This window comes from Tiliqua scincoides, chromosome 4 (genome assembly GCF_035046505.1).
Source record: "Tiliqua scincoides isolate rTilSci1 chromosome 4, rTilSci1.hap2, whole genome shotgun sequence".
Lineage (NCBI taxonomy): Eukaryota > Metazoa > Chordata > Lepidosauria > Squamata > Scincidae > Tiliqua > Tiliqua scincoides.
Window position 1 is genome coordinate 188,547,557 of NC_089824.1, and position 27,861 is coordinate 188,575,417.

A 27,861-nucleotide genomic window follows, 5' to 3' on the forward strand; every position below is an offset into this window, starting at 1 on the left:
TCATTAAAAGTGCTTTAATCCACTAACCCAACCAATTCATTGATTAAAACAGGGATCCCCAAACTTTCAGCTACCAAGGCCACAGCACTCAGTTTTGCCGTTATGGAGGGCCATAACAAGTCAATTTTAGATAATGCATGCATTTTGTACATAACTTTGAGAATGTTCACAATAGCAGAAAAATGTTTCCAATATGTTTGCAAAACATTTGCAGCTGCAGGGTTGCTTGCACTCTTCCGTGGACTCTCAGCAAAAGCAACCCAGACCAGCAGTGGCTTTGTCTAGCAACAGGAAGAAGTTCCATGCAAGTAGACAGGGGTGGAAGAAGTCAGAGAGAGAGAGTGCACATAATTGTAATGCCACTGGGCTCAGTGGGCCAGTCAAAATGTGCTGGTGAACCAGATATGGCCTGCGGGTCATAGTTCTTGAATCCCTAGATCAAAGAATGTAGCCTTAATATGGTACTATAAGTATCAGTCTGGATACAGAGCCCTGCTCAGCAACTAATTTTGTAACATTATAAATAATAAATTAAAAAATGTTTCAAAACAATAATACATGTTTCAAGATAATAAATATATAAAGTGTGACATTGCTAGACATATTCTAGTGCCAGTCTTAGGTCATATGAGAAGCTAGTCCCAGGAGGCCTGGCTAGTGTTCCATATGAACTGACCGCTTGCCCTAGACTAATTCTAGAATCCTCTGCAATGCACAGGAATTTTGTGACCAATGCCTAAAAATTACTTAGTAGCTAAATCAATATGAAGTGTTCTCTGATAGTAGGAAGCCTGTAAAGAATTTCTGAAGAGATACCGAAGCAGGCATGCTCACTTTTTTTTCATCCGTCTATCTTTTTCTGCTTGAGCTCCTAGCTTGCCGAGACCAAGAGAATCTTGTATATTGATCTCCGAATCTGTCAGCAGAACTGAGAAATACAATAGAGAACTCATAAAATAAATAAAATAGAATGAGATTAGAACTCTCAAGTGACTCATACAGAAACTGGATGCTGAATATCTAATATTTCAGAGCATGAACAATGAGAGTGTAGGAGAACAGATTTTCATTTTTTTGCAAGTACTATACCGCTACATAAATCCACAAATATGCATGCTACCCCTTATTTGTAAACATTATATATGATAGTAATTATCAAAGATAGCAATCTCTATCTATGAACTTGTACAACGCCCAGTTATTTTATGTACTTCAATTGTACTTTATGTACTTCATTTATTTTATCCACTGTATCTCCCCAGATGAGCTCACTTCCTCTCCAAAGTCCTACCTTTCTAACCCAACAATTTTTTCCCCTTGATCTGTTTCTGGGTCTTTCTATGGCATCATTGCTTCCCTTGTGTTATCACTGTCTGGTGCCTATTCCTCCATATCTTCCCTGCATCACGTCAGATTGCTATAAACCACAGCTCTTCCAATCCAACTCTATACTCAGATGGCCACAATACAAAAACAGCTGTTATGACAAGATGCCATTCTGAGTAAAGTTGTAACTACAGGCAGAAGAGAGATAAACCTATAATGACTGTGGCAGCCTCCCCACTGACCTACTCTCCTATTCTTCATACAACTCCAAAATGTCCATGCCAAACCCTCCTTTCTCTTCTATTACAAACCATGTTCCCTACTTAAATTTCAGGTGCCTTCTGCAGGTTTGCAACTGTCTTCCAACTCTTGGTTTTCACTTTTAAGGTTACTTCAAGACTATTCACTCCTCTGTCTGTGATCCTATCATCTCATCTCCTGTTATCCTCTTACTCACTCTCCTTCATGAAACTGCATCTGCCAGCAGATTCTACTGGGCACAAATGCAGGTGGATTGTAAATGGATATCACATGAAAGTGATATTTAACTGACTCCTTCCTATTTAAATGGAGGAAAAACTGGTCTACTTTTTCCATTTCTGATGCTTCTAATTTAGTACTAAAAAGTTGAACAAAGAAACAAGGAAACTGCTGTTCAGATACATCCTTTTGGTTTGTTCTGTTTCTGCCATTGTGCCTTCTGCTATTTTGCTCCCTGTGCCTCAAATAATTTATTTTTATCAGCAAGACCTCATTTTTGTACAGTGTTCCTCATCTCTATTAAATCAGAATCCACGTGGCCTACAATCCTACACACAATTAAGCTACTAAAATCTCATTGATTAAATGGGATTTAAGCAGCCTAAATTCTACGGGATCTCAGCATTTGGTTTTAATAACTGTTTTAGACCATCAAAGTTAGCTTCTGTACTGTGCTATGCTCCCTATTGACGGCCCTCACTATAGGCACTCTCTGACTTACATAAGATTTCCATTCCAGACACCCTTACACAAGTTAATTTTTATGTATGTCAGATCTCTTTCTGACATACATGACGCAGAGCTCCATGGAAGGATTTGGGATGAGCAGGGAAAGAGCTGTGTGAAGAGAAGATGGGAGGGCAGGTGGACAGGTGAAGCTGGAAGAGGAGTCTCCTGCACTCACCACTCTGTAAACAAAGCAGGAAACAAAGCAAGGCAAGAAAGTGTGGGTGAAGTGGGGCCAACCTTTCCCCCCAACAAGATGCAGCTAGCAGGAGTAATGTGCCTCCCTCCCTAAGCAACAGTGAACTTACTTTAACAATGTTAAGAAGCAAGTAGTGGGGGAGAAGGTTGATTCTATTGCTCAGGCAAGTGTTTTTGCTTTCTTCCCCTTTGCTCTCTTGCCTTTAAAAAATGACAGAATGCTTCTGCATAATCCTCAGAGCATAGTGATCTGGCTCCTTGCCTTCTCACCTTGCTCCCTCCTCCATCAGGAAGGCAAGGGCCCAGATCATAGTGCTCCAAGAATTGCACTGGCTCACTTAATCCACATGAGCTCTTTAAATGAAAGAGAAAATGCTTAGCGTGCTGAGAGTGAACCCAGCATGCTTTGCATTTCCTACTTTGTTTATAGAGCAAGCATAAGTGATTCCTCTTGTCCTTCCCAACAGAGACATATAACATTTACATATAGTCAAAATTATCTAAGTTAAAGCTAAAGTAAAGTTGCTCTATTTTAGCAACTCTGTCTCTTTCTTTCCCACTAGAGCAATTATAATAATAATAAAAATATTCAGCAAAGGGGAAGATTATCAGAATATTTTTAAAAATGTAGAAAACAGATCTGACATCTTGAGTTCTGATGCTACACCATTTCCTTAACTTAGTTTCCCATTTTGTTAAGGATGTTCAGAGAGAACTATCTGTCCAGAATAGTCCTCTGCCCCAAAACCGGTAGGATAACCCTCCTTTAAAGGGGGTGAAGAGATTCAAAGACCTTGCCCAGTGGCACCTTCTCTGCTCAGTTGAATCAAGCGTCCTTTCTCTTTCTTTCCAAACAAGCGCCCAATAGAAGACTTGATGCCTTTCCTCTTGGAGCCTTTGTGCAGAGAGTCTTGGCTGCTGTTACTGCTGCTGGGGTTACTAGCTTGATCTTCTAAAGAACTAAAGGATGCAAAGGAAAGAGCAGGAAGTGCAGGTTGTCATTCATCAATAATGAAGAAAGCAGTATGGTCCAATTCCCCTTGTTATCAGCCTAATTTCTTCTCTTACTAAAACATTCCTAGAACTTCATGCAGTGCATTATCACACTCATTCCCTGCTTCGAAGGGAAGAAAGCAACAGCCAGCATCAACACTGTGCTAAATGATGTTTTTGGTCTTAGCAGGAAACCCCACACTCCTTTCAGATCTATCTGCACACTAGAAGTCAAGGGACAAAGACTGCCATACTTAACAGACCAGGAAGCAAGGGACAAAATTCAGCTAACAAAACAAGCAACCACCACCATAGTGCCCACCCACTCAGCTATGGCTCATGCATTTTTCTACCATTCGGTGCTGGATCTGATGTTCCAAGCAGACATCAAAATTCCTTGAGAGCTTTCTCCACAAAGCTTAGAAAAACAAAGACCTCTCTGAAGGACATTCTGAGGAAGTACTGCCAGTTACAATGGAGCTAGCATGAAACATGTCCACATTTGTGATTTTAATAGTTAATTGCAATACACACTTTGTTTAGGTTCCTCTCTCAAAGGAATTAGCAAAATCAGCATTAGAGACATTCCTTAGGAAGCATTTGTTGATGTTGATCTAGTATGTACTTGGTTCTAACCCAACAGTTCCCTAACTGTGGGTCTGTGGCCCACCAGTGGCCCACCCTCCTTTTTGATGGTTAATAACAAGGTACATTAGGTTATGTCAATGGTCCCCAAACAGTGAGCCATGACTCCCTGGGGAGCTGCGGAAACCAGCCAGGGAAGCCACAGAATCCTTGCAAAAAACCCATAGCCCTATACAATGCATGTTGTCCTAATGGGGAGTTGTGGCCAATGGCCCAGTAGTTCAAGGGAGCGCCAGCTGAAAAAGTTTGGGAACCATTGGGCTATATGCATCAAGGGTTAAAACAACCTGCTACTGGGGAGGAGCACTGCTGTCCAATCACCATTATCATCACAGAGGCTTGAGTGGCTAGTAAAGCTAAACTTATTTTTAGGTGGGTCCTGATGCTAAAAAGTTTGGGAACCACTGCTCTAACCACCACCATTCCTTATGTGCCACTTTCCCATTTCAATGGGAAACACTTTTCTATAACATTTGATCTCCCAATTCTACCTGTAGAGTTGAGTACATCTGGCCACCAATAATAGGCAGAGACCCTCCTATCCTCCCTGGTCAGTCCCCTGTACCTTTTGCCTTCCTCTTGACTTAGAGTAGGATGTCCAAGTTTCTCCAGTCTCAGGGTCCTAGGTGAGGAAGGAGGAGAAGTCTCACATTTTATGGTGGCTTTATCTTCTCGACTCTCATCTCGACCAGCTGGCGACTGAATACATAAGGTGAAGTCAGAGTGCAGATTCCTGTCCAAATGCCTTCCCCCCCCCCACTCTAGCACACTCAACACTGGCATAGCTCACTAGCCAGTTCAATTAGAGGAGAAGGTGGAATTGAGTCTCATGCATTCAGAGTGTCACAGGGGCTGCTGCTCATTACATAACCTTATCCAAAAGTCCTGAATGACTGAGTGACAATTATCATAGTGCTACTTGGAGTGATGCAGCCCAAATGGAAGGGAATGGGGCCCAATAACAGCAGGAAGGAGAAGAGAGGTTGTGGCCCATCAACAACATGTAGCCACAAGGAGAGCAGCCTCTCACTTCCTAAAGCCCAAGCTCTGGCTTGAAGTAAACTGATATCCAGGGCCACCTTCAAGGCTGCCTACTGAAACACCAGAGATCTCTGCAGGCAGTTAAGTGTTGGCATCATTTAGTGAATTTGTCACATATTTCTATCAGATACAATCCCCCCGTTAAATAAAGGCCTATCCAGATTATGGCAACTTCTCTCCGGGTCAAGGCAGGCAATCTCCTGTTTGAGCCAGGGAACTAGGATCCAATCAACAAAATTCAAGCGTTGAAAGGATGATGATCATATAACCTTGCTGAAGCCTCCTTTGCAACAGCAAATGAAGCGGCAGGCTTCTAAAACACCACGTACAAAAATCAAGGTAGGAGAAAAGTGACAAACGAGAAGTGAGCACGTGTTGACATTATGCCCTGTTCCCCCAAAATTTGGCCTGGAGCAAGGTAACCTATCATAATGTTTCTTAGAAATATGGTTCTCATTACTAGTGATTTTTAAGATCTCCACCTCTGTTGTGTTCAACTATCACTGGCAGTTTGTAAGAAATTGTTTTGCTTTCTCCTACTGTACACACACTTTACTGAGCACTTTCTCTAAATTAATAGAAATTGACCCTACATGCAAGGTCACCTAAACATCCAAGTAGAGGAAATAAACATACTTCCATGGAGACCATAAGGCACAGCCACTTGAGAGAGAACACAACTGTTTAAACAGGAGTTCGTATCCAAGTTCATTTACACAGGCAGGCATTGAGGTTGAATGTACAGACAAATATAGCAAGCAGAGCATGCAGGGAATGGAGGGGATATGGTGCACACTATCTTAGGGCCCAATCCAAACTGCTCCCTATGCTGGCCCAAGTCCCTTGGGGCAGCCTGGGAGGGTCGCAAATATGCCGTAAAGCACGTTTGTGCCTCCTCGGGAGTAAGCTAGGCCAGCGCACCGAGAAGCGCCAGCCTGCAGAGGCTGACGGAAGCCTCCACGCCAGCTTCCTCCCAGCTCCTTGTGTTGGCTCCAATGAGCCGACGCAAGGACGAAAGGTAGGCATGGGGGGAGGGAGGTGTTCCTGGGCGGGGGGAGGGTGATGCGCGGCCCTGGGGGCAGGCGGGCGGGTGCAGAGTGGGAGACGGGGCTGGGATTCGACAGTTATGCCAGATCCCAACCCCTATTCCCAGGGAGAACGGAGCGGCTTCAAGCCACTCCGCTCTCCTCTGACTTGTGCCACCTCAGGAGGTGGTGCAAGTCCGAGGAGACCCATAGGTGCCAGCAGCCCTTACCCAGGGGTAAGAGGAAAAGTTTACCCTTGCCTCTGGCTAAGCCGCTTCTGGCCACAATCCTGTGCTGGATACAGCGCAAGCCTCCTGGCTTGCCTGTTCCAGCGCAAGTTAGGATTGCACCCTTAGTCAATCAAGTTCCAGTTATGCTAAGAATTCTGAAGAGTGGATTTTGACTGCAAAATCAGAGTTCCAAGGTTGTGTATGGACAATACATTTTATTTCCTTCATGTTCTACCTCTGAAAAAGCACCAGGGTAACAAAATACCACAATATAAAACAAGCTTGAATCAAACACAAAATAATCAAAAAGAAAAAAAAAGCACAAAAAAGCAACCAGACTGAAGGGAAACTGAATTTAAGTATTTGAGTATTGATATTTTGAGTACTGGAATATTGAATTTAATTATTGGAAAAGTACAACAGTTGCTGGTCTGAATACAAGATGTCTATATCCACTGTAATGAAAGGGTTGCAGTCTCCATTTCCCACAACATGCATGGTCTCTACATAACTAAAGAATCTCAAAATTCTCTTGAATTCTTATAGATTAAAACCATGAAGTATCTGTGCTTGGCAATCAAGTGGGAAATTTCTACATTCTGAATTTTTTCTTATTGACTCCAGACTCCCACACTTCACATCTCTTTTTTAAGGGGATGCTCCCACACTCCCTTACTTTTAAAAATTACTCATATTTTAGACTTTCAGAACATACTGATGTATCCTCTATTCCAAATTGGGCTTCAGATTCTAAAGTTAGCCTTTTAGTGCCAATTCCAGCTCTCCTAGCTTTATTGGATCAGATTTACTACAGCAGATGTAGCCTTTATGTGGAAGAACAGACTTGTAAATTGTGAGTTGGCAATGCTCTGTGCATGATACAGCCCATTAACTCTTTATAGATTAAGACATACTGTTAAACAGGCTCATTTTGGGGGGAGAAAAAAGTTTAAGCAAATCAAGGAACAATGGTGGATGAGAATTGTTTTTATCACTAGTGATGACATGGACATTAGACATTAGGTGCCAGCAATACCTGTGCAATCACATTTCACAAATCACCTTGGACTGCAATAGAAACTACAGCGGAGGATCACATTCACAGAGAAAAGCCTTGACCAATTCCTCCCTTTCTGTGTGTGTATATATTTCATGGAAGCAGTAAAAAGAATGCAAGTGAGCAAGTCAGAGTTACTATGCAAGAATGCAAGTCAGAGTTACTATGCTGAAGCAACTCAATATTTTGCAGCCTCTGCACTCCTATCCTTGACAATACGAAGCTTTCCAGAATATGGCCACTTCTATGCTAGTGCACTGAAACTGCTCAATACTGTTATGACAGGGTTAGCAAGGGAGCAGGATAGCCACTGGGTAACAGAAGAGGATCACAATTAAGCATCAAAAAGAGAAAAGAAACTGACAAACGCACAAGCAACTTTCTCCGGTGTTTCCGCAAGTCACTAGGCTGTGGAAGACAAAACACAAAAAGGGTAGAAGTTAGAGTGCAAAGTGACAGTATGACACAGAAGAAAGATGGCTAGTGTTGCAGAAGGCTAATTGCTATGCTTAGACCAGGGGTGCCCAAACCCCGGCCCGGGGGCCACTTGCGGCCCTCAAGGCCTCTCAATGCGGCCCTCAGGGAGCCCCCAGTCTCCAATGAGCCTCTGGCCCTCCGGAGATTTGTTGAAGCCTGCACTGGCCCAACGCAACTTCTCTCAGCGTGAGGGCGACTGTTTGACCTCTTGTGTGAGCTGTGGGATGAGAGCTCCCTTCACTGCTTGCTCTTTCACACCTGTGACACAGCAGCGGCACCAAAGGAAAGGCCAGCCTTGCTTTGTACAAGGCCTTTTATAGGCATTGAACTATTGCAAGACCTTCATTCATTCATATAAGTTCATCTTTAATATATTCATTTATGTAAACTTATGTAAATTTATTCAAATTTTAAATGTAAATTAATTCTTCCCCCCCCGGCCCCCGACACAGTGTCAGAGAGCTGATGTGGCCCTCTTGCCAAAAACTTTGGACACCTCTGGCTTAGACTGAAGAGAAAATAAATTAAAAATTGTGGGCATCAATCATGGCGGACAAGGCTGTCTGAAAAAAACAGCATGTGACTGCATCATCATTATATGTTCTTTCATAACAGACAGAGTTCCAATGAGAATGCAAAGGGCCCAACCACTGCAAAAGGACAATGAAACAAAGATGCAGCCTGCACTGGCCATTGTAAGAAGGAACAAGAACTAATGAAAGAACACAGAATGCTACCAAGTACCCCACTTGTCTTCCTCACAAAGTGTATCCAGGCTCTTTTTCTGGCTTACCAAGGTCATGCTGCATATTCTATCAAGGTCCTGAGCTGTGCTGCGAGAGGTAAGCTTGGGAGTGGAGCGCCCACTGATGGGAGGAGATGAGCTGGCCAAGGACAGAGCAGTTAGGGAGGTGGGGATGGATGCTCTTTTGCGGAGCTGTGTTAGATTCAGGGCCTCCATGCTACTACTGGTGACACGGCTCTCCAACTGCTCAGCCCGCAGCTCTGTAGATTCTTTCTCCTCCTGGATCATTCTAAAGGAAAACAAGGAATTTCAGCTGGCATTGCTTTTTCTTAATGTACCTTTCCCTGTGAGCACCATTTGCAATTCTTTTTATCACAATGTGGAGAAATAGATAAAAGATATTCCAGAGTTCTGGACACAACATGACTTCAGCCCACAGACCCAACTCAGAACCATATACTCACATCAACCAAATCTCCCATTTCCCTAATATTTTACTTACTTTTCTTCCATAGAGACTCCCTAGTACTTATACCAGTCCTACTCCATCAAAATAGGGCCACATCATTCTTCTTCTGCATTTCGTTGCAGACTCAAGGTAAAATTTTGGTAAAGTCATCAGGTTTCCTCTGCTTCAGATTCCCTCACTAATAAAAGGTTCACAGTTTCAGCTGTGTCATGGAAAGGTTTTCCCCTAATTTACACTGTATCACTGTGCAATGTGATTCTATCTGAAACCACATTGATGCACTGCATGAGAAAAAGTGCTGGGACAACACAAGTAACCTGCCTCTACATTCCAATGGGGCTGGGTTACTGTAAGGTAGTTGGGCTGCATTTACAGTCTCCATCCTCTGCATAGGTCCTGCCCTTTCCTGCTTGTTTTGACTGTGCACTTCTTCACCTCTTACGCATTACAGAGACTACTATATTTTGTCTATACTGTTCTTTGACATTTTTGGAAGGACAAGACTAGAGATGAATGAAGGGCTTATGCAGTTTTCTCGGAGACAGTCCAAATGGAATTGCTGAGATAATGTTTTGTTTCTCAGAATTATTCACTATTATAGCCCAGGGCTCCAGACATGGACAGAATCTCTTGGCAATCTATTCCTGATTTTTCAGCCAATCTGACTCTTGTAGAATGATCATATTCCCTACTAGGGGATAAATGATATGGCTTTCTTATTTCCTTCACCCATTCCTAGAAAGAAAACACACAGTTCACTTAATACATATACAGGTCCAGCCTTGTTATACCCCGATTTTTTATACACGGATTTGACTCAACACGAATGACCCCTGCAAATGAGAAGGAATGTGCTGATCCCTGGAGAAGGGAGAAAATGCACCCCTTTAAAATCACAGTTTAAAAAACTGCTTTTTACTGTTGCAGACAGTCATGCAGTCGATTACAGGTATAATCTAAGTATCCACAGATTTTTCTATCTCAAAGTTGATGAGAAGGGCCCTTTAAATTAAAGGAAAACAGTTGTTTAATGCCAGAGAGGGCAGCCAGCTGACAATCCATCAATCATTCTCTCTGCAGGCTTCACTCCTCCCTTCCCCTCCCCAGCACCTGAAAGAAGGCTAAATGGCAGCAATTATCACCTCCTATCACCTCAATTCTTTCCCCCTTGCTGGGGCTCCTAGACACTGTTCCAGAACCACCATTCAGAGCTTGATACCATAGTCTTAGGTTGCCAACAGGAGACTGAAGGTTGCCAACATGTAGCTGGGGCTCCTGGGGAAGGGAGAGATCTCAGCCTAGTACTGAAGCCTAAGCGCCTGGAGACAGACTGATTGCCTCTGTGTGCATTGCAAAAGGTCAGCAAGGCTGTTTTAAATCACCAGAACAAAGAAACTTTGTTTTTTAAATTGATTTGCTATAGTGTTGTTGTTTTTTTTGCCACCCAGTTGAGTACTTGGAAAGGAACCCTCCCCTTGAGAATAATGAGTCTCCACCTGTAGATGCAAATCAACTATATAGGGTGCACAAACAATGAACCAGTCTGGTACATTCCATACCTGATCTCTTCATTGATGGCATCTAGCTGTTCCTGCAGCATCATAGCAAGGGTCTGGGCATCAGAATGGCCACTGGGAGATAGCAAATCCATAGAGCTAAAGACGGTCTCCCGATCATCCTCATCCACATCAGAGATCTCTGGGTCACTGTCAAAGGTGGGAGCTGTGGTGGCCAGGACACCACCTGGCTGGGGAAGCTCCCAATCCTGAACACATCAAACCACAACATAGATAGCTAACACAAGGCACTACCTTTACATACACTGTTGCAGTCAATCATTCAACATCACACTGACATACTAAAAGAGAGTGATCAAAGGAAGGATGCTATTTCCCAAAATTGTGCAATGGGATTAAACAGCCTTCATGAAATACACCTTAGTTAAGGGCATTCATCCATGTCCCTCTCTTACCAATACTGATAGGGTTGTTCTAAGACTGTGCAACAAGGAAGTGAGAATTTGGTACACAGTAGTTTGAGAAGTTCACTGAAGTCTAAATATTTGATTTAAAATATTTATATGTTGCAGCTCCAAGGCTTGACAAGACCACTGAAGTACAACAGAACAAAGACCAACACCTCATCCAAACCAAACATTAAAACAAAGGCTAGAGTAGGCTTTTTCCTTGCCCAGATTTCACAGCTTGGTAAGGATCCTCTGAAACTTCATCTCATGGCTCTCTGCAAGAGCCCATCAACTAAGTACTGTCCTGGCTACCATCCAGTAGCCTTTCTGCACAACAGGGGTGTCTTTCCTTCAGAGAGGGTTAGATCTGCAGCTGTTACTGCTGAGCGAAAGACCAAAGCCCCTCGTTTAAAAGGCCCAGGACAGCTGCTGCAGCTGTTGCCATCACAAATAATTTGTAATATGCTCCAAGTTGCAGGCGTAACTGGAGCTGTCCATCAGAGATTAACTGGTGCAAGGAAAACGTTAGGAGTTTTACCTTGGAAGGTTCTTCCCGCAGAGCAGCAAATCGGCTCTTTGGTGCCCGGTGAAGACTAGAGGGTGTTCCAAAGGGCTCAAGTGGTGCATGAACCATAGTACTCAGGGGATACCTGAGATCTGGAGTACTTCCAACAAGGGATCTATAAAAAATAAATAAATAAAAGGAAAATCAGTCACCATATATGATATTGCATTCTTCTTGGATAGTCTTAAATGAACCATTAATTCAGGCTGAAATTCTAAACATACTTACCTGGAAGTGAGCCTTACTGAACTCAGTGGAACTTACTTCTGAATAGGTATGCATAGTGTCATTTAAAGTCATTTTAAAAGAACAGTCCTCACTTTAAAGACACATTAATATGCTTTTTTTCTTTTATTTCTTTGGACAAAAGTGATAGATCTACAATCGGTGACTGAAACTACCTACAGAGAACACACTGAATACTGTACAATATCATTTTGTTTGAATGGTTTGAGGAACAACCTGAAAAAAACTAACCAGACTGAAAAAAATTATCCTATATCAGTGTTTCCCGAAGTCCTCTATGGTAGAAGGGAATCACGTTAAGCCTTTGCGGGGGCAGGGCTGCAGCAGTGATGCAATCTCCAGGATCGCTGCTGGGACAGAAGGAGGTTTTTCCACACTCATCTTAGGCAGCGCCGGCCTCCAGAGGATGCGGGGAGTGCCATGGAAGCCTCCGTAGGGCTCCCCAAGCTTTTAATCAACTAAAATAGAGATCGGAAACCATTTCTGGTTTTGCAATTGAAAACCGAAAGTTCCGATCTCTATTTTTAATTGATCAGAGGCTTGGAGAGCCCCATGCAGGCTTCCACAGAGCTCCCCGAATCCCCTGGAGGCCAGTACTACCTAAGGTGAGTGTGGAGAAACTCACTTCTGTCCCAGCAGCAACACGATCCTGAAAACTGTGACACTGCCTTCCTCCCCTTCGCCCCTTAAAGAGGCATTGGCCAGTGCTTCCCAGGCTGGTGGGTTGCAACCCACCAGATGGGAACTGCTGTCCTATATTATATAAATATGCATATATACATAGAGGTATCAGTAAGATCAAATTTTGGATAAGTCAACACAATGGTGTGCCAATGTTCATAACTATCACCAGGGAAGAGCAGTCCAAACTGGTTAAGAGAGAGGTTCCTGCTCGCTAGAGCTCCATCCTTGGTCCATTACAAGCTCCTAAAGTTTATTCTGGTTAAAAAAAATTAGTGACCCTTCCTCCACTTCCCAATGCACGTAGGGCATAGAACTGTTCAGTACAACAATTCAACAAGAAGAAGTATACACAGAAATGGTTACTTGAGTGATTTCCAAGACTGGGGATTGGAAGACTGGGGACCAAGTCATACAAAAGTTGAAACTTAAGTGCCACCAGTCATCAGTGATGGGGGCAGAGGAGACTCCAGTTCCCCCAAACAAGTGACTGGTAGCATTCAGAACTTGGCTTCTAGATCATTCTTTTCAGGCCTGGGAAATGCAAATGCAGCAGTATTTCCATGTTCACTCATGTTAGATAGAGATCAACATATTAAGTTAAACAAGCATTAAGGGGAACAATAAAAGCTTCTAAAATATATTAGAAGAAGGAAACCTGCCAGAGAAGCGGTTGGCCCTCTGGATGGTGAGGGAAGGAAATGGGAGATAACAGGAAACTTAAGAGATGGCAGAGAAATTAAATGAGTTCTTTGCATCTGTCTTCACGGCAGAAGACCTCAGACAGATACCACTGCCTGAACGGCCCCTCCTGACCAAAGAATTGTCAGATAGTGGTGAAAAGAGAAGATGTTTCAGACCTCATTGATAAATTAAAGATCAATAAGTCACGGGCCCTGATGGCATCCACCCAAGAGTTATTAAGGAATTGAAGAATGAAGTTGCTGATCTCTTGACTAAGGTATGCAACCTGTCCCTCAAAACGGCCACAGTGCAAGAAGATTGGAGGATAGCAAATGTCACACCGATTTTTAAAAAGGGAAGGAGGAGGGACCCGGGAAACTATAGGCTGGTCAGCCTAACATCTATACCGGGTAAGATGGTGGAATGCCTCATCAAAGATAGAATCTCAAAACACATAGACGAACAAGCCTTGCTGAGAGAGAAACAGCATGGCTTCTGCAAGGGTAAGTCTTGCCTCACAAACCTTTTAGAATTCTTTGAAAAGGTCAACAGGCATGTGGATGCAGGACAACTCGTGGACATTATATATCTGAACTTTCAGAAGGCGTTCGACATGGTCCCTCACCAAAGGCTACTGAAAAAAATACAGTCAGGGAATTAGAGAGCAGGTCCTCTCATGGACTGAGAACTGGTTGAAGACCAGGAAACAGAGAGTGGGTGTCAATGGGCAATTTTCACAATGGAGAGAAGTGAAAATCAGTGTGCTCCAAGGATCTGTCCTGGGACCGGTGCTCTTCAACCTCTTCATAAATGACCTGGAGACAGGGGAGAGCAGTGAGGTGGCTAAGTTTGCAGACGACACCAAAGTTTTCCAAGTGGTGAAGACCAGAAGTGATTGTGAGGAGCTCCAGAAGGATCTCTCCAAACTGGCAGAATGTGCAGAAAAATGGCAAATGCGTTTCAATGTAAGTAAGTGTAAAGTCATGCACATTGGGGCAAAAAATCAAAACTTTAGATATAGGCTGATGGGTTCTGAGCTGTCTGTGACAGATCAGGAGAGAGATCTTGGGGTGGTGGTGGACAGGTCGATGAAAGTGTCGACCCAATATGCGGCGGCAGTGAAGAAGGCCAATTCTATGCTTGGGATCATTAGAAAAGGTATTGAGAACAAAACAGCTAATATTGTACTGCCATTGTACAAATCGATGGTAAGGCCACACCTGGAGTAATGCGACCGGTTCTGGTCGCCACATCTCAAAAAGTACATAGTGGAAATGGAAAAGGTGCAAAAGAGAGCAACTAAGATGATTACTGGGCTGGGGCTCCTTCCCTATAAGGAAAGGCTACGATGTTTGGGCCTCTTCAGCCTAGAAAAGAGACGCCTGAGAGGAGACATGATTGAGAGATACAAAATTATGTATGGGAAGGATAAAGTGGATAGAGAGATGCTCTTTACACTCTCACATAACACCAGAACCAGGGGACATCCACTAAAATTGAGTGTTGGGAGAGCTAGGACAGACAAAAGAAAATATTTCTTTACTCAGCGTGTGGTTGGTCTGTGGAACTACTTGCCACAGCATGTGGTGATGGCGTCTGGCCTGGATGCCTTTAAAAGGGGATTGGACAGGTTTCTGGAGGAAAAATCCATTATGGGTTATAAGCCATGATGTGTATGTGCAACCTCCTGATTTTAGAAATGGGCTATGTCAGAATGCCAGATGCAAGGGAGGGCACCACGATGCAGGTCTCTTGTTATCTGGTGTGCTCCCTTGTGCATTTGGTGGGCAGCTGTGAGATCCAGGAAGCTGGACTAGATGGGCCTATGGCCTGATCCAGTGGGGCTGTTCTTATGTTCTTATTTATAACTGCAGTACACAACAACCCAAGTACTGAAAGATTTGACTCTGACTGTTAAATAAGCATTCAACTGACTAGCAAAAAAAAAAACTGGCAGCTTATAATTTGCTACTTGAAGTTTAAAAAGAGCCAACCAGGCCGAGGAACTCAGATATTAGGTTCCAGTTATTTTAAAAGACTGAGTTATTTTAAAAGACTGACTGTACTTTTAAAAGACAAGTCCCCTGCGCCCAGGAGGAAGCCTTACAGCATGTTTGCGCCTCCTCAGGAGGAAGCCAGGTCGGTGCATGGAGGTGTGCTGGCATGCGGAGGCTGACAGAAGCCTCCACGCCGGCTTCCTTGGTGAGACTTGCATCGGCCCCACTGGGCCAACGCAAGGCTCAGGAGTGGGCAGGGAGGAGGCAGGGAAGAAGACGTTCCTGGACAGGGGGAGGGCGGGCAGTGGGTAGACCCAGGGGCGGGCGAGTGGGGAGCGGAAGGCAGGGCTGGGTGCCAGCACTTATGCTAGATCCCAACCCCTGTTCCTGCTGAGTTTGGAGCAGCTTCAAGCCACTCTCCTCTCCTCTGACTTGCGCTACCACAGGAGGCGGTGCAAGTCCAAGGAGACCCAAAGGGGCAAGGGCTCCTTACCCAGGGGTAAGGGCAAAAGTTTCCCCGTACCTCTGGCTGAGCCACCTTAAGCCCCTATCCTGGGCTGGATACAGTGCAAGCCTCTTGACTTGCCTCTTCCAGCGCAGGGCAGGATTGTGCCCAAAGGGTCCGATCTTATCCAACTTTCCAGCACCAATGCAGCTGCAATACCATCCCAAAGTAAATATTACCTTACCTTAAAAAAGCCTCCATGACTGCCCCCCACTGCAGGATTCAGCACATGCCCAATTGGCACAGCTGCATCAGTGCTGGAAAGCTGGATGATTGGCCCTAAAGCAAACATGAAATTCAGTGTGTCTTCAGGAAGCGTATTTAAATAGTTTTTTCAAAAAAATCCTATATATTTTACTTTTAAATCCAAACATATTCACATAACAGTCTTAAAGTGCTGAGTTGCCCAGCTTGTCACACTTTATGCAGGGCTCACATATAGGTGATCAACTTGTCTCTCAACGCACTGGCTGAGCCTAAGAGCCCCATTTCAGTCTGGAGGGAAGACAATCAAAGGAAGAAAGTGATAGCTGAGATTCCCAGTGGATACAAAACTTTCCAGTTCTATCAACTGTTCCCAATATTCCAAGGGGGAAAAAACTCAGTATAATTCTCTGACTATGCATGACAAACCTCTCTTTATGTGCAGCAAGCAAGAGCTTCAACTGAGAGATATAGAAAAAAATCCCACCCACCACAGCAATAGCCTTTGGGTTGAAAAACACTGCCATGTTTGGGTTTACACTACAGCACATACCTAAAACTGAAGGGAATTTTAGATTTCTCAAGTTTCAGGTGAGAAAATGAAAATGCTCTATTAGGGAAATCTCTGCCAGATATTTAAACAAGTGAGCTAGTATCTTTACCCAGTAGCTTAGCTCAGGGGGGGGGGGAGCACTACATTTTGCAGGGTGCCACAACACAGCATGTAAGCTGTTCCTTCCTCTTGCCATTGGAGCCATTCCTGACGATGAAAGGAAAGCCTTCACTTTGATCTTGCCACCCAGAATGGTTCTGAAGGTGAGGGGGAGGGGTAGCTTACATGGCATGTTGAGGCACCCTACAAAACATAGTGCTGTGTCCCCCCATATCTACTCTACTCTCTTTACTATTATTAAGCCTACCAACTTTTTCTGTCACCCCTCCTCCCAAAACCTCTCTGGAGGGAAGAGCCTGGAACCTGAACAGTTGACAGTAAGCTTTGGCAAGTGCCAATTGCCCTGATTGTGCTCTGGTCCCAATCTCTTCCTCTTTATCTCATGAAAACACAAGTCTTCCAGCTATACATTAACACAGTGGCCACGTGTTCACTACGTGCCTCTGTAGCATTCCCCATTTGCTACATCTCATTCCAGGGAGGTAGCTCTATGTCATAGGAACTGGGAAAGGACGCTTGGGTTGGGTCTCCAATCTGTGGTGCAAAAATGACTGACTAGAGGCTGTTTATTCTCAGAGTCTTGCCCTTTGGTTCTTATACACAGTTTTAGTCTTCCTTCTTCCCTCCCCATCTTACACGTCTCCCAATTTCCACATTGAGGACTTTTACAATGCATTCCTGCACACCCTTGTACAACCAGTCGGTGAGGGGGGGGGGTTGTACCCAGCTATACTGTATCTGGGCACAGCTGGCGCTTCTAATAATGCAATGGGGTTGCAACTATATAACGTATTCCCAGGGGAAGAGGGTGCACCATGGTGTGATATTCTCACCTCAAGGACCAGGCACAGACAGATAACAGAGGAGCTCTTGCTTCACCCCCAGGGATCTTGTCACTTTTCTCCCCTCCCCCTTCCCTTTTCTTTCTGCTCTCTTTTCTTCCTCCTTTTCAGTTCCTCTTCTTGCTTCTTCACTATGATCTTTTGCCCTATCCCATCTTCCCACTGGCTTCTCTCACTTCACTTGATCACCTCCTTACCACTTTTTCTGCCTCTCTTCACCTTCTCTTGCTTCCGCCGCTTCTCCCATCTCCTTTCCTCTGTATACTTCATCTATCTGACTTCCCACTGGTCTCTTTCTTTCCTCTCTCTACCTGTGTCTTCTCTTGAATCCCCCTGCCTTCCAAAATTTCACCCTTGTCCAAAATGGAAGCCAGTCATGGACATTCCACAAACCCTACCTTCCCTGTTGCTCAGCAGTTACATCGTCACTGGATGATCAAACTCAAGTGGCTGCTGCTTCGGGGCTGCCGCTGACCCTGCCCTAACTGGGTGCCACAGCACCATGAGTAACCCCATCCTCTTACCATAAATTCAATCAAACAGTGGAATAACAAACTGGGCTTGTGGCCGCCTTCTAAAGATTCTAGCTTCACAAACAAAGCCTGAACTACAGAGATCATCAGTGTGATCCAGCATGGCAGTTCCCGAATTTTCTCACAAGCATCCTCCTTCCTTGGCCACTGAGCCAAATTACATGCAGAAACGGTCTTGGATAAAAACAGCACCCTACACTAATGCCTGCCTGATAATTCCACAGCAAAGCTAACAAAAATAGGTTACATGATAAACGATAAACGTGGGCTGAGCCTCACAATGATGCATACTGAAGCAGTCATGTGACTGCTCCACTGTATGCCAGATGCTGCACAGATCTGTTCAGCCCATAATCATAATGTGTCTACTTAGTTATGCAATAAAACAAGATATAAAGAACATTTTCCCACTGTAAAGAGCAATGGTGAAGTTGCTCCTCAAGCTCTCCCTGGACACTCATTAGCTGGTTTCTCTTCTCTTTTGTAGCAATGCAACTGAGTGCACGGTGCCATTTCAGCTTAAGAGGATCTTAGAGAAAACCAATTATCTGGCCTCACTTCAATCAATCCTCACTTTCATTTTGCGACAGAAACTGCCTTGGTCATCCTGGTTGATGACTTCTGCCAGGAACTGAACAGGAGGAGCATGCCCTTTTTGGTTCTGCTGGACCTCTTAGCAGTCTTCAATATCATCAACAAAAGTATCCTTCTACGTTGCCTCTCCGGATTGTGCTAGGGGACATTGTTTTGTCTGGTCCTATTGCATGGGAGTCGATTCAGAAGGTAATACTAGAGGACTATGCTCTAGCCTCTGAAACCCAGCAGGTTTCTATCTTGTCTCCTGGTTTGTTTATCTATCATCTACACCAGTAGTTCCCAAATACACAATACACCACAATACACCGGTGGCTCACAATACACCAGCCAGGGGAAGCACTTATACCTATCCCTTTAAAGGGAGAGGGAGAGGGAAAGGCAGCAATGTGATCCCTGGGATCACGCTGCTGCTGGGGATAGCAGAGGCTTTTTTTACTGACCTATAGCCAGCGCCAGAGTCCTGGGAGGGTGCGGGGAGCCCTCCACAGGGCCCCCCCCAAAGCCTCTGTAAGTGTAAAAAAGAAAAAAGAAAAAACGGGCACTTCTGGTTTTTGTTACACAACCAGGTGTCCTTTTTTAACACTTACAGAGGCTTGGGGAACCCTGAGGAGTTCCCAAAAAACCCTCCTGTCCCCAGCAGCAGTGTGATCCAGGCAACTGCATTGCTGCCATAGTCCCTCCCCCTCACATTCTTACAGTGCTCCCAACTCCCTTGTACGAGTTTGGGAAGCACTGACCTATATGAAACTGCTGAGAGAAGCCATCAAGGGACTTGGACTGAAGCATCGCCAGTATTAGATGACACTTGACTCTGTCTCCCTATGTCATCCAATCCAAGAAAATATTAAGTTGTTCTGAATTGGTGTTCGAAGGCAATGAATGGTTGGATGTGAATGTTGGCCAACCATAGCCAGGAAGCAAGAATTCACATTCCAGTCTCTGAGACAGGTATTTCTCTGACATTGGAAGCCATGGCCCTAGCATAGAACTACACCACATCTTTGGAGGAGTCAGACAGGAGTGCCGAAGTCTGTTACAGTTCACCCTTCAACTTCTTAGGCAATCCAGAATCTGTGGTGGCTAGGCCTTGGGACCATAAACATAAAATCCTGGATGAAAGAGGGTTTATAAGTGATGTCTATAGGGTGGCAGTGGAGGTCTTGAAGCTGTTCATAAGTACTGCCTCGACACACAATTGCACTGATTTGAAGAGAGCCCATTTCTGTTGATGGGAATGAAAGAGCTAGAGCTTATGGCTACTACAGGGCTTTTCACTGAGTAATTAGTTTGTCCATAGTTTCCAAAGGGAAGACTTAGAACTTGGGAGGCCAGCCCATAGATGAATTTTCCATGGGCTGAAGAAGACCACTCACCCTCTAAAACGTTCTTGAAGAATTCAGAGAATGGGATTTCCAAGAGCTTGCTGGATGCTTGGTGAAGACCTCCTTGGTGCCTTGGGTCTGGAGTCTGATGTCTCCTTCCATTCTCCTGAGTCTGGAGAGAGTTCCAGAACTCTAACTACTGTTCTGGAAACAACTCAGGTGGGAAAAGAAGGGAATGACCATGTTCCTTAGCCTGGCCTTCATCTGACAACTCACTTCCCTCTAAGCAAGAGTTGGCCTCAGAACCTGCTGGATATAAAAGGTCCTGGAGTCCATACCCTTAGCTCAAGGCAATGGAGCAGGAGCACAATTCTTATGCCCCAGTGCCCCAAGACAGGCATTCAGGAAAAGCTGATGCTAGTAGAGACTATTGTTTGTTTTTGTTGATTTTTGCTTATCTGTTTTTGATGTAGTTTTTAATTTTTTAAAATAAAACTGGTTTTATTATTTGTTAGCTGTCTTAAGGCATTTGCAAAAATGTGGGATAAACATCCATAAATAAATACATAGTGCTAATGGTCCACCTAGTGCAATTTTGTCTTGTACTGATTGACATGGCTCTTTAGAGCCCCATGTAGGGAGTTTTCTAAGCCTTACTACCTGAGAACCATCAACAGAAAATGCCAGGATCTGAACCACAGAACTCACACATATTTGTTCTACCACTGATCTGCCAGTCTTCCCAGGAATAAGAACTATACTAAAGGAACAGACTGTAAACAAGAAAGGTTATTTATTTTATTTATTTAATGAATTTCTACTCCGCCTTTCTCTTGATAAGGGTACTTGGTGGTATAAAGAATTTTTTTAATGTGTTTAAATTTTTTTCATAAAGGTTCAGGGCAGGAAATACAACAACGATGTACTAAATGAACTTTACAATGTTATTTGTGCAAAACATCTACAGATGGTAGACCTACAAAAAGCAGGTCATCAGGATCAAAACGAAATGCACACAAATGTAGATGTCATATGATGATGATGTATGGATTTCACTGTGTTTTGTATCTGAAGTGCTTTTCACGTGTGAGGAGACCATTATGCTTTAAAGCTCATAACTATAGAAGCCATATTGCCAATGAGGCTGCAAAACAAAAGCAAAACAACCAGTAGCTGGAGAGCTGCAGGTGCTTGGCTGTCTTATCTGTTTTGGTGGCAAGCATATTATGTAACTACACCCTCTACTGGATCACACAATGATAGCAAACAGCTGGATTTTGTCTCCAGCTACATTTTATTAGGCTGGTTTAGCAAATTGAAGAGACAGGTGGAGGGTGGAAAAGCTTTCTGTGAATTCTACTTTTTACTAACATATCTGGAACCACTGGTCTGAAATCAATTTTAATATTCATAATCTTTTATAAAGACGAATATTTTATAAACACAGCAACTTTAGCCTGAGCTATTGGTTTAAGGACACACAGTTTCCCATATAGCAACTCCTCTCAGAAGCACTTGATAGGTTCATTTTTGAATCCCCTGAACAAATTGACCAAGCTATGAAAACAGGAACATCCTTACCTTGTATGTACGCTGTCAAGAAAAGATCCACTTCTTGTCTTTAACTGGTCAATTTCTAATCTCAATTTGTCAATCTCATCTGACAGCCTTCTCTGTTCAGAACAAAATAAATGGTTTCTCTGTAGCCAATATCACTCATCTTTTTCCAATTTACACTTCCACAAAAAGAAACAATACCAAATGCAATTAGTATATTTGAGAAGTCAAACTTCATGCAGGCAGAGGATCATGCTGGAGAGAAAGCAGGGGGAAAGAAAGTTACTGGGCAAAGTAGCAAACAAAGGGATGCAAAGCAAGCACTTCTTGATTCCTAGATTTTTCATGATGCATAGTGGAGGTTACTAACAGTACAGTCCTATGTATGTCTACTCAAAAGTAAGACCCACTGAGTTCAATGAGACTTACTTCCAGGTTAGTGTGCACACAATTGCAGCTCTACATTCTGATTTTGTTGCTGGTGTTGCTCAGAGAATACCTGTTACTGTGCAATCCTAGCAAACAATGATTTCACGAGGAATCTGCAGCTCTAAGTGGATGTAACCCCCGGCCAGAGTGTATCCAAAAAAATCACTGAATGTAACCCTCAACTGCAATTTTTATTCATGATATCATTCCTCAAAGAGATTACAGTGCAATGTCTCATCTACACATTAGAACTGCAGGAAGGAGGTGCTGCAGTCTTGATACAGGAACAGTACTTTAATTTCAGCAGGACAGCTGTGCTACTATTTCTCCCCCATCCGCCACCCGCCCATCCTACACCACTTTTAAACAAAATGTATTGTTTTGCACTTTGGGCTTAGGTGAAGGGCAGTGTACGGTGATGGTGGAAATTCAGAAGAACAAACTGAGCTCAGATTCTAATTTAAGAAAAAATTACTGCTTGATGAGCACTCCTGTGATATTTCTGTAAACTTGGGGAAACCATTCATCCAGCAAAGAACTAAAAAAAAAAATCATGTCAAGATTGCATTTTGAGAAAGCCACACAATCATATGTGTGCCTACTCAGAAGTAAGTCCAATTATGTTTAATGGGGCCTACTCCCAAGAAATCTAGTTTTGGATTGTAGCCTGAAACCTTGATGAATTAGCTAGAATTGAACTGATACTGAAGAACTGAACTGATAAATCAATCTCTGCTGCTTACAATCACTGAAGTCAACAACACTATCTAGGAGTGTTAGTTGCACCATCACATTCCAAATGGCAATCACAAAAAATAGCTGAGTCCGTCTGCAGAAAAATTTTATTTTTCCAGCAACAAAATATTGTGAGGTCCAAGTGCTAGAAAGCCACCTCTGAAACAGAAGCACAATCACAGTGAAAAAATGAACAACTGAATATTTGTTGAGTAGAAATCACTGTCTGGACAAGGTCTCCAGTCTTTCCTATTGTTAATAAATAACATTTCTCCTTAGCTTCATGATCACATTAGATAACCCTATGATAAATTTGAAACTAAATATTGTGGTTCAGCAGCAGGAGGTACCAGTATAAAGCCAAAATGTCACCCCCACTACTTAGCAAATGTTTTGGTACTTGTGTCTTTAGATGTCTCAACAGACTATATGGGATCCCACAGTGAGCTATTCACAGTTTGATTTTTTACCATTTAATGTATATCGCATTTCTGCTATTATTCTAACCAATAAGCAGTTCCATGTCACTTAGAAAGGGTGGAGGCCTTATAATCCTTGTCAAGAAGTTCTCCTTGTACAAGAAGTTTGTTCTTGGGCTTCCTGCTACATAAAGGAGGAGCTAGCAAGGAATAAAATCTCTTACAATGGTCTAAGCTAGTTACTGCTGGGAAAACAACTGGTCATCACAACAACCATTCAGCATCTTCTGAACATGCTATAGCAATGCTTTTCTCAAGACACTGAAAATACACATGCTGCCACTCCTTATACAGAGTCCTGGAATGGCTTTTACCTTGTCATGCTGTTGCTCCTCAATCTGTTTTTGGGTATTTTCCAGTTCTTGCAATAACGTGTTCTTAAAAAGCAAATATGAGTAATTATGAACAGAGCACATGACCATTGAGGTCAAAGTGAAAAAAGGTGTTTGAGACTTTAAAGAAAAACCTGTGAGATGCCCCATAAAAAGCTACATATCTTTTTTTTAAAAGTGCCTTGCATAATTGACACAGGTAACATGCACAGAAGCTGCCTTGGGGAAGGTAGATTCTAATTGTGAATTCCATCTGCTATGACCATAGATAGTAATACTCACCAAAATTCTACAAGATACTAATCCTGACCTAACATACAAAATTGTTGTAAGGAATAAAATTGTGTCTATGAATCATTTTGTTAACTGCTTCTTTGTGTAATATTTGAGAATGGATTGAACCTGGATGTAATGCACATAAAATGTTATTGTTCAGCAATAACATAAAATAATGCAAGAGGTAAAGGTTGAGTATCCCTTAGGCAGACTGCTTGGGATGGGAAGATGACTGGATTTTGGATTTGTCCAGATATCAGAATAAATGCATAAAAATAATGAGAAATGCTTCCTCTTGCTCTTTTCACTGTTACCCATATGGGTGTCTAGCAGCCTCTTTGACATTTTTGATATGTGCAGGTACACAGACATAGTAGGGAATATTATATTCACTACAGAGTAGAGAACAGAACTTATAGCCTGTACCTGCACTGCATGTGGGGATGAACACAAGATCTTCTAGTGTTAACCCATGTCCAAATAAGGAAGTAATCTATCTGTAATGGTTCATCCATGCCCTAAATTCCAGGGTTAGTAGCTAGACTGGAAGATTTGACTATAAATGGCACTGAGTGCCATCCTGAAGAAAGGCAAAATCAGCACCTCATGATTATATAGCACTTGTTCTGTGGACCAGGAAGCTGATGAGACCAGCCTGATAAACAGTATGGGTACTATCTGCCCCTACGTTGCTCAACTGTGTAGAAGCATCTGCAGCTTATGCTCCAATACTTTGTTGGCTTCACGCTGGCAGTTTAGCAAATCAGGGCTGGGGAGCTACAATAGCCTGCAGGCCACTGGGTTGTCAGGGATGGGATATGGTTAGGATACAAACCCAACTCCTGAAAAATCATCAGCATTGAAATGCTTTGGTAAGAAGTTCCTGCCCCTTCTCCCAACAGATTTCAGTCAAGCAGTCCTGACTCACTACTATTCTGGCTCCCATTCATTTCACAGAAGTTTGGCCCTTGTGGAAGAACAAGTATTTCCAAGTAACCCTGGTAACAAGATAACTTGAATAATCAATGGCAGCATTCAAAATGCAAAGGGACTCCCATTCAAGAGTATTAACTGAATAGACAGAAAGGTTCTCTTATTGTATGCACATAGTAGGGCTTACCAAATTCACATACCACATGGCACTGCAACCATTAAAATTTTTTTGAAAGTGCACTGCTTAGAACCATCAGAGGATATTCGCTGCTCTTTAGTTACTAGCCTCAACTTGAATCTTTTCTTTATGCCAGTCTCTGTATGACAACACTGAGTAGTTTTCAACAGGTGCAGGACAGCTGACAATTCACTGCATTCTAACTCCTAGAGGACTATTGGAACAGAGGGGAATTATTTATTCTTACTGAGCTGCCAGAGACCATTTTCTTCACATGTGTGGGTGTTAGAATCCCTTTAAGAGAAAGAGGAGAAGCTGAAAGGAACATTTACACGATTTAGCTGAGGTATGAAGTTGGATGTAGACTAGGTGATACGTATAACATCTAGATTACACAGAAATCTTTATGTTTGCTTTGTTAGACTAATGTTTCAATCAAAAGATGAGGCCAGATCCTCTTATCACAAACGTGCATGAGAATCAACCATTTTGCAATAAAATAACAAAACCAACACTCTTCAAATCAATCCCTTTAGAAACAAAGTTAAGCTTTATGATGCTACTACTCTGAACAGCTACCTAGAAGCACGAACATGGAGTAGCTATATGAAGGGATCCTATACAATAAGAGCATCGCAAAAGCAAAACAATGATCCATGTTTTTTGCCACAGCCACTGAAATCCTATTAATAAAACACCCAAAAAGGCATCAGTAATGCCCTCTACCTCTGCAGACTTAGTTATAAAATCTGGATAAGCACAAACCAAGGAGGAGGCAAAAACATTTGGACTAGTATAAACCAAGGCAGGGATTACCCTCCTTATAACCCAGCAGTTTTCAAATGTTCTAGGAGAGTTTGCACTGCTGTAAGTCCTTGCGGAAGCGGGGGGAGGCAGCAGGGGCGGGGGAAAGGCAGCAACGCGATCCCCAGGATCGCGTTGCTCAGGTGGGCTGCAGGGACTGGGGTACACTCACCAGTCCCTGCAGCAGCCTGTTGGAGGTGTGGGAAGCCTTGCTCGAGCATCTGCAGGGCTCCTGGTTTTGCGGAAGTGGAACACGATTGCTCTACTTTCATTTCTGATGACCTGGGGAGCCCTGCAGACGCTCGCGCAAGGCTTCCCGCACCCCTGACAGGCTGCTGCAGGGACTGGTGAGTGCATCCCAGTCCCTACAGCCCTCCTGAGCGATACTGGGGAACACGTCGCTGCCTCCTCCCTGCCTCCCCTCTGTCCCTGCCCCTTAAGGGGAAAGAGGCCAGGGTCCTCAGGCTGGGCATCATGATGCCCCAGTCTGAAAACCACTGTTAGAACCAATTGCTAAGATTCTCTACTCTAACTCAGAGCACTGCAATATTTTTCTTTAATTCCACCAAGTGCAAATCTATCTTAACAATACTTTTTAAAAAGGCCTGTACAGTAAATCATATCTAAAACAGTTTTGATCTGAGCCATTAGATTCCAGCTCCTACTTAGGGTAGCCTTTTTGAAGGTCCCCAACAGTTCAATCTTAGTTTTCACCAAATTTATCCTCTGTCAGTTGGAGGCAGCGTAGCAAAAGGGCAAGTTGTAATACCTTCTCTTCAAGCGCTGCCATCCTCTCTTTCAAGTGAAGCTGCAGCCGCTCATTGGACTCACTCAGAAGTCTATCCACAGTATCAGACAGCCTTTTGTTATGTTCTTCATTCATTTTCTCCCGTTGACGGGCCTGTGGGCAAAATCAAGATCAACCAAGCAACTCCTAGCACAATTGCCTTGAGACTGTTGCAAAAATAGCCTTCATCATGAAAGAATCCCAGTTATCACCCATCACTATATCTAGCCCTTTCTAAGATAAGAAAGACTTCACAATTATACCGTAACCACCTAATTGACTGAAAGAGAATGAACTCTTTAAGTTGTCATTCATTTAGCTATATCAAATTATATTGACAAGAAAAGCAGCAGTGAACATTAGAGGTGAACAGTATCATTAATTTCAGTACAAGTTTATTCCAAAATATAACAATGACAAACTTGCACTGGCAACTCACTGTTGCAAAACTGCTCATTATAGTTAGGAAAACCCGTGAAATGTCAACACATAAATGACAGATAGAACAGTTTACTTCGTAAACAGCAATGGAGCCATTGCAAGCACAGAGGAAAATAAGGATCCAAATGGGAGCTGAGTTATAAAAAGTCCATTTCGTTTCATCATTTGTCACCCTGATAGGAAATTTACTGAAGGGTGGAGTACATATTTCATACAAAAAATAATAAAAAATCTCATAGCTTGGATTCAGTTCACAAGTACAGCCAACCTTCTGAGTGGCTGCAATGCAACACAATTGCATTACAAGTGGAGCAGTATGTGTGAAGTAGTCTCCCATGTGGTTGAGTCACAATTTTAGATTATGCCATTACAATCTATATCCACTCCCCCTCCCAAAAGGCAACAGTGGGCTTGAAGACTTCTGGCAATCATGTAAGAAGCTGCTGTTCACAGGCAGCTTTCCCTGTACTGTAAAACTTGTGAATGAGATACTGACATCCTAGCAAAAAATATACAAGAGTGACACCAAATTGTTGTCCTCCCTTCCTCAGTATTACTCTGCCCTACACTGTTGTGTTGTAGGGAAGGCATAACAAGTAATAAACAGCCCAATGTTCTACAGAAGTCAACCTACCCTTGCCAATTCTTGGTTCTTTTCCTCCAACTGAGTTTCCAGCTGCCGCAGTCGCTCTTCAATACTGCCATGCCTCTCCTCTGCCTACACAAAATAAGATATTCTTCAAGGAGGAAGCAATGTTTACAAGCCCTGATAATAGCAGGAAACATGCTCTTACATCAAGATTGCACGATATAGCAGTTACACACATGCAACCCAATCCTCTCCCTGGTGGGCCGCTATGTGCAGTGGCGTCAAAATGGCAACTCCTTATCCTGTGGTCCCG

At 43.3% G+C, this 27,861-nt stretch overlaps 1 protein-coding gene across 1 annotated transcript in view; it reads right to left on the minus strand.

The window, feature by feature from the left end:
- PPFIA4 (PTPRF interacting protein alpha 4) overlaps positions 1-27,861 on the minus strand; it is an 85,047-nt gene that overhangs the window by 28,402 nt on the left and 28,784 nt on the right. Inside the window, exons 9-19 of the mRNA XM_066626529.1 lie at positions 27,594-27,673; positions 26,501-26,632; positions 23,523-23,585; positions 21,590-21,681; positions 11,698-11,839; positions 10,753-10,958; positions 8,773-9,013; positions 7,875-7,910; positions 4,715-4,848; positions 3,305-3,471; positions 835-928 (exon numbers count right to left, since the gene is read on the minus strand). Of these exons, the coding sequence (XP_066482626.1) occupies positions 835-928; positions 3,305-3,471; positions 4,715-4,848; positions 7,875-7,910; positions 8,773-9,013; positions 10,753-10,958; positions 11,698-11,839; positions 21,590-21,681; positions 23,523-23,585; positions 26,501-26,632; positions 27,594-27,673 (1,387 nt within the window). The remainder of the gene's footprint in view (positions 1-834; positions 929-3,304; positions 3,472-4,714; positions 4,849-7,874; positions 7,911-8,772; positions 9,014-10,752; positions 10,959-11,697; positions 11,840-21,589; positions 21,682-23,522; positions 23,586-26,500; positions 26,633-27,593; positions 27,674-27,861) is intronic.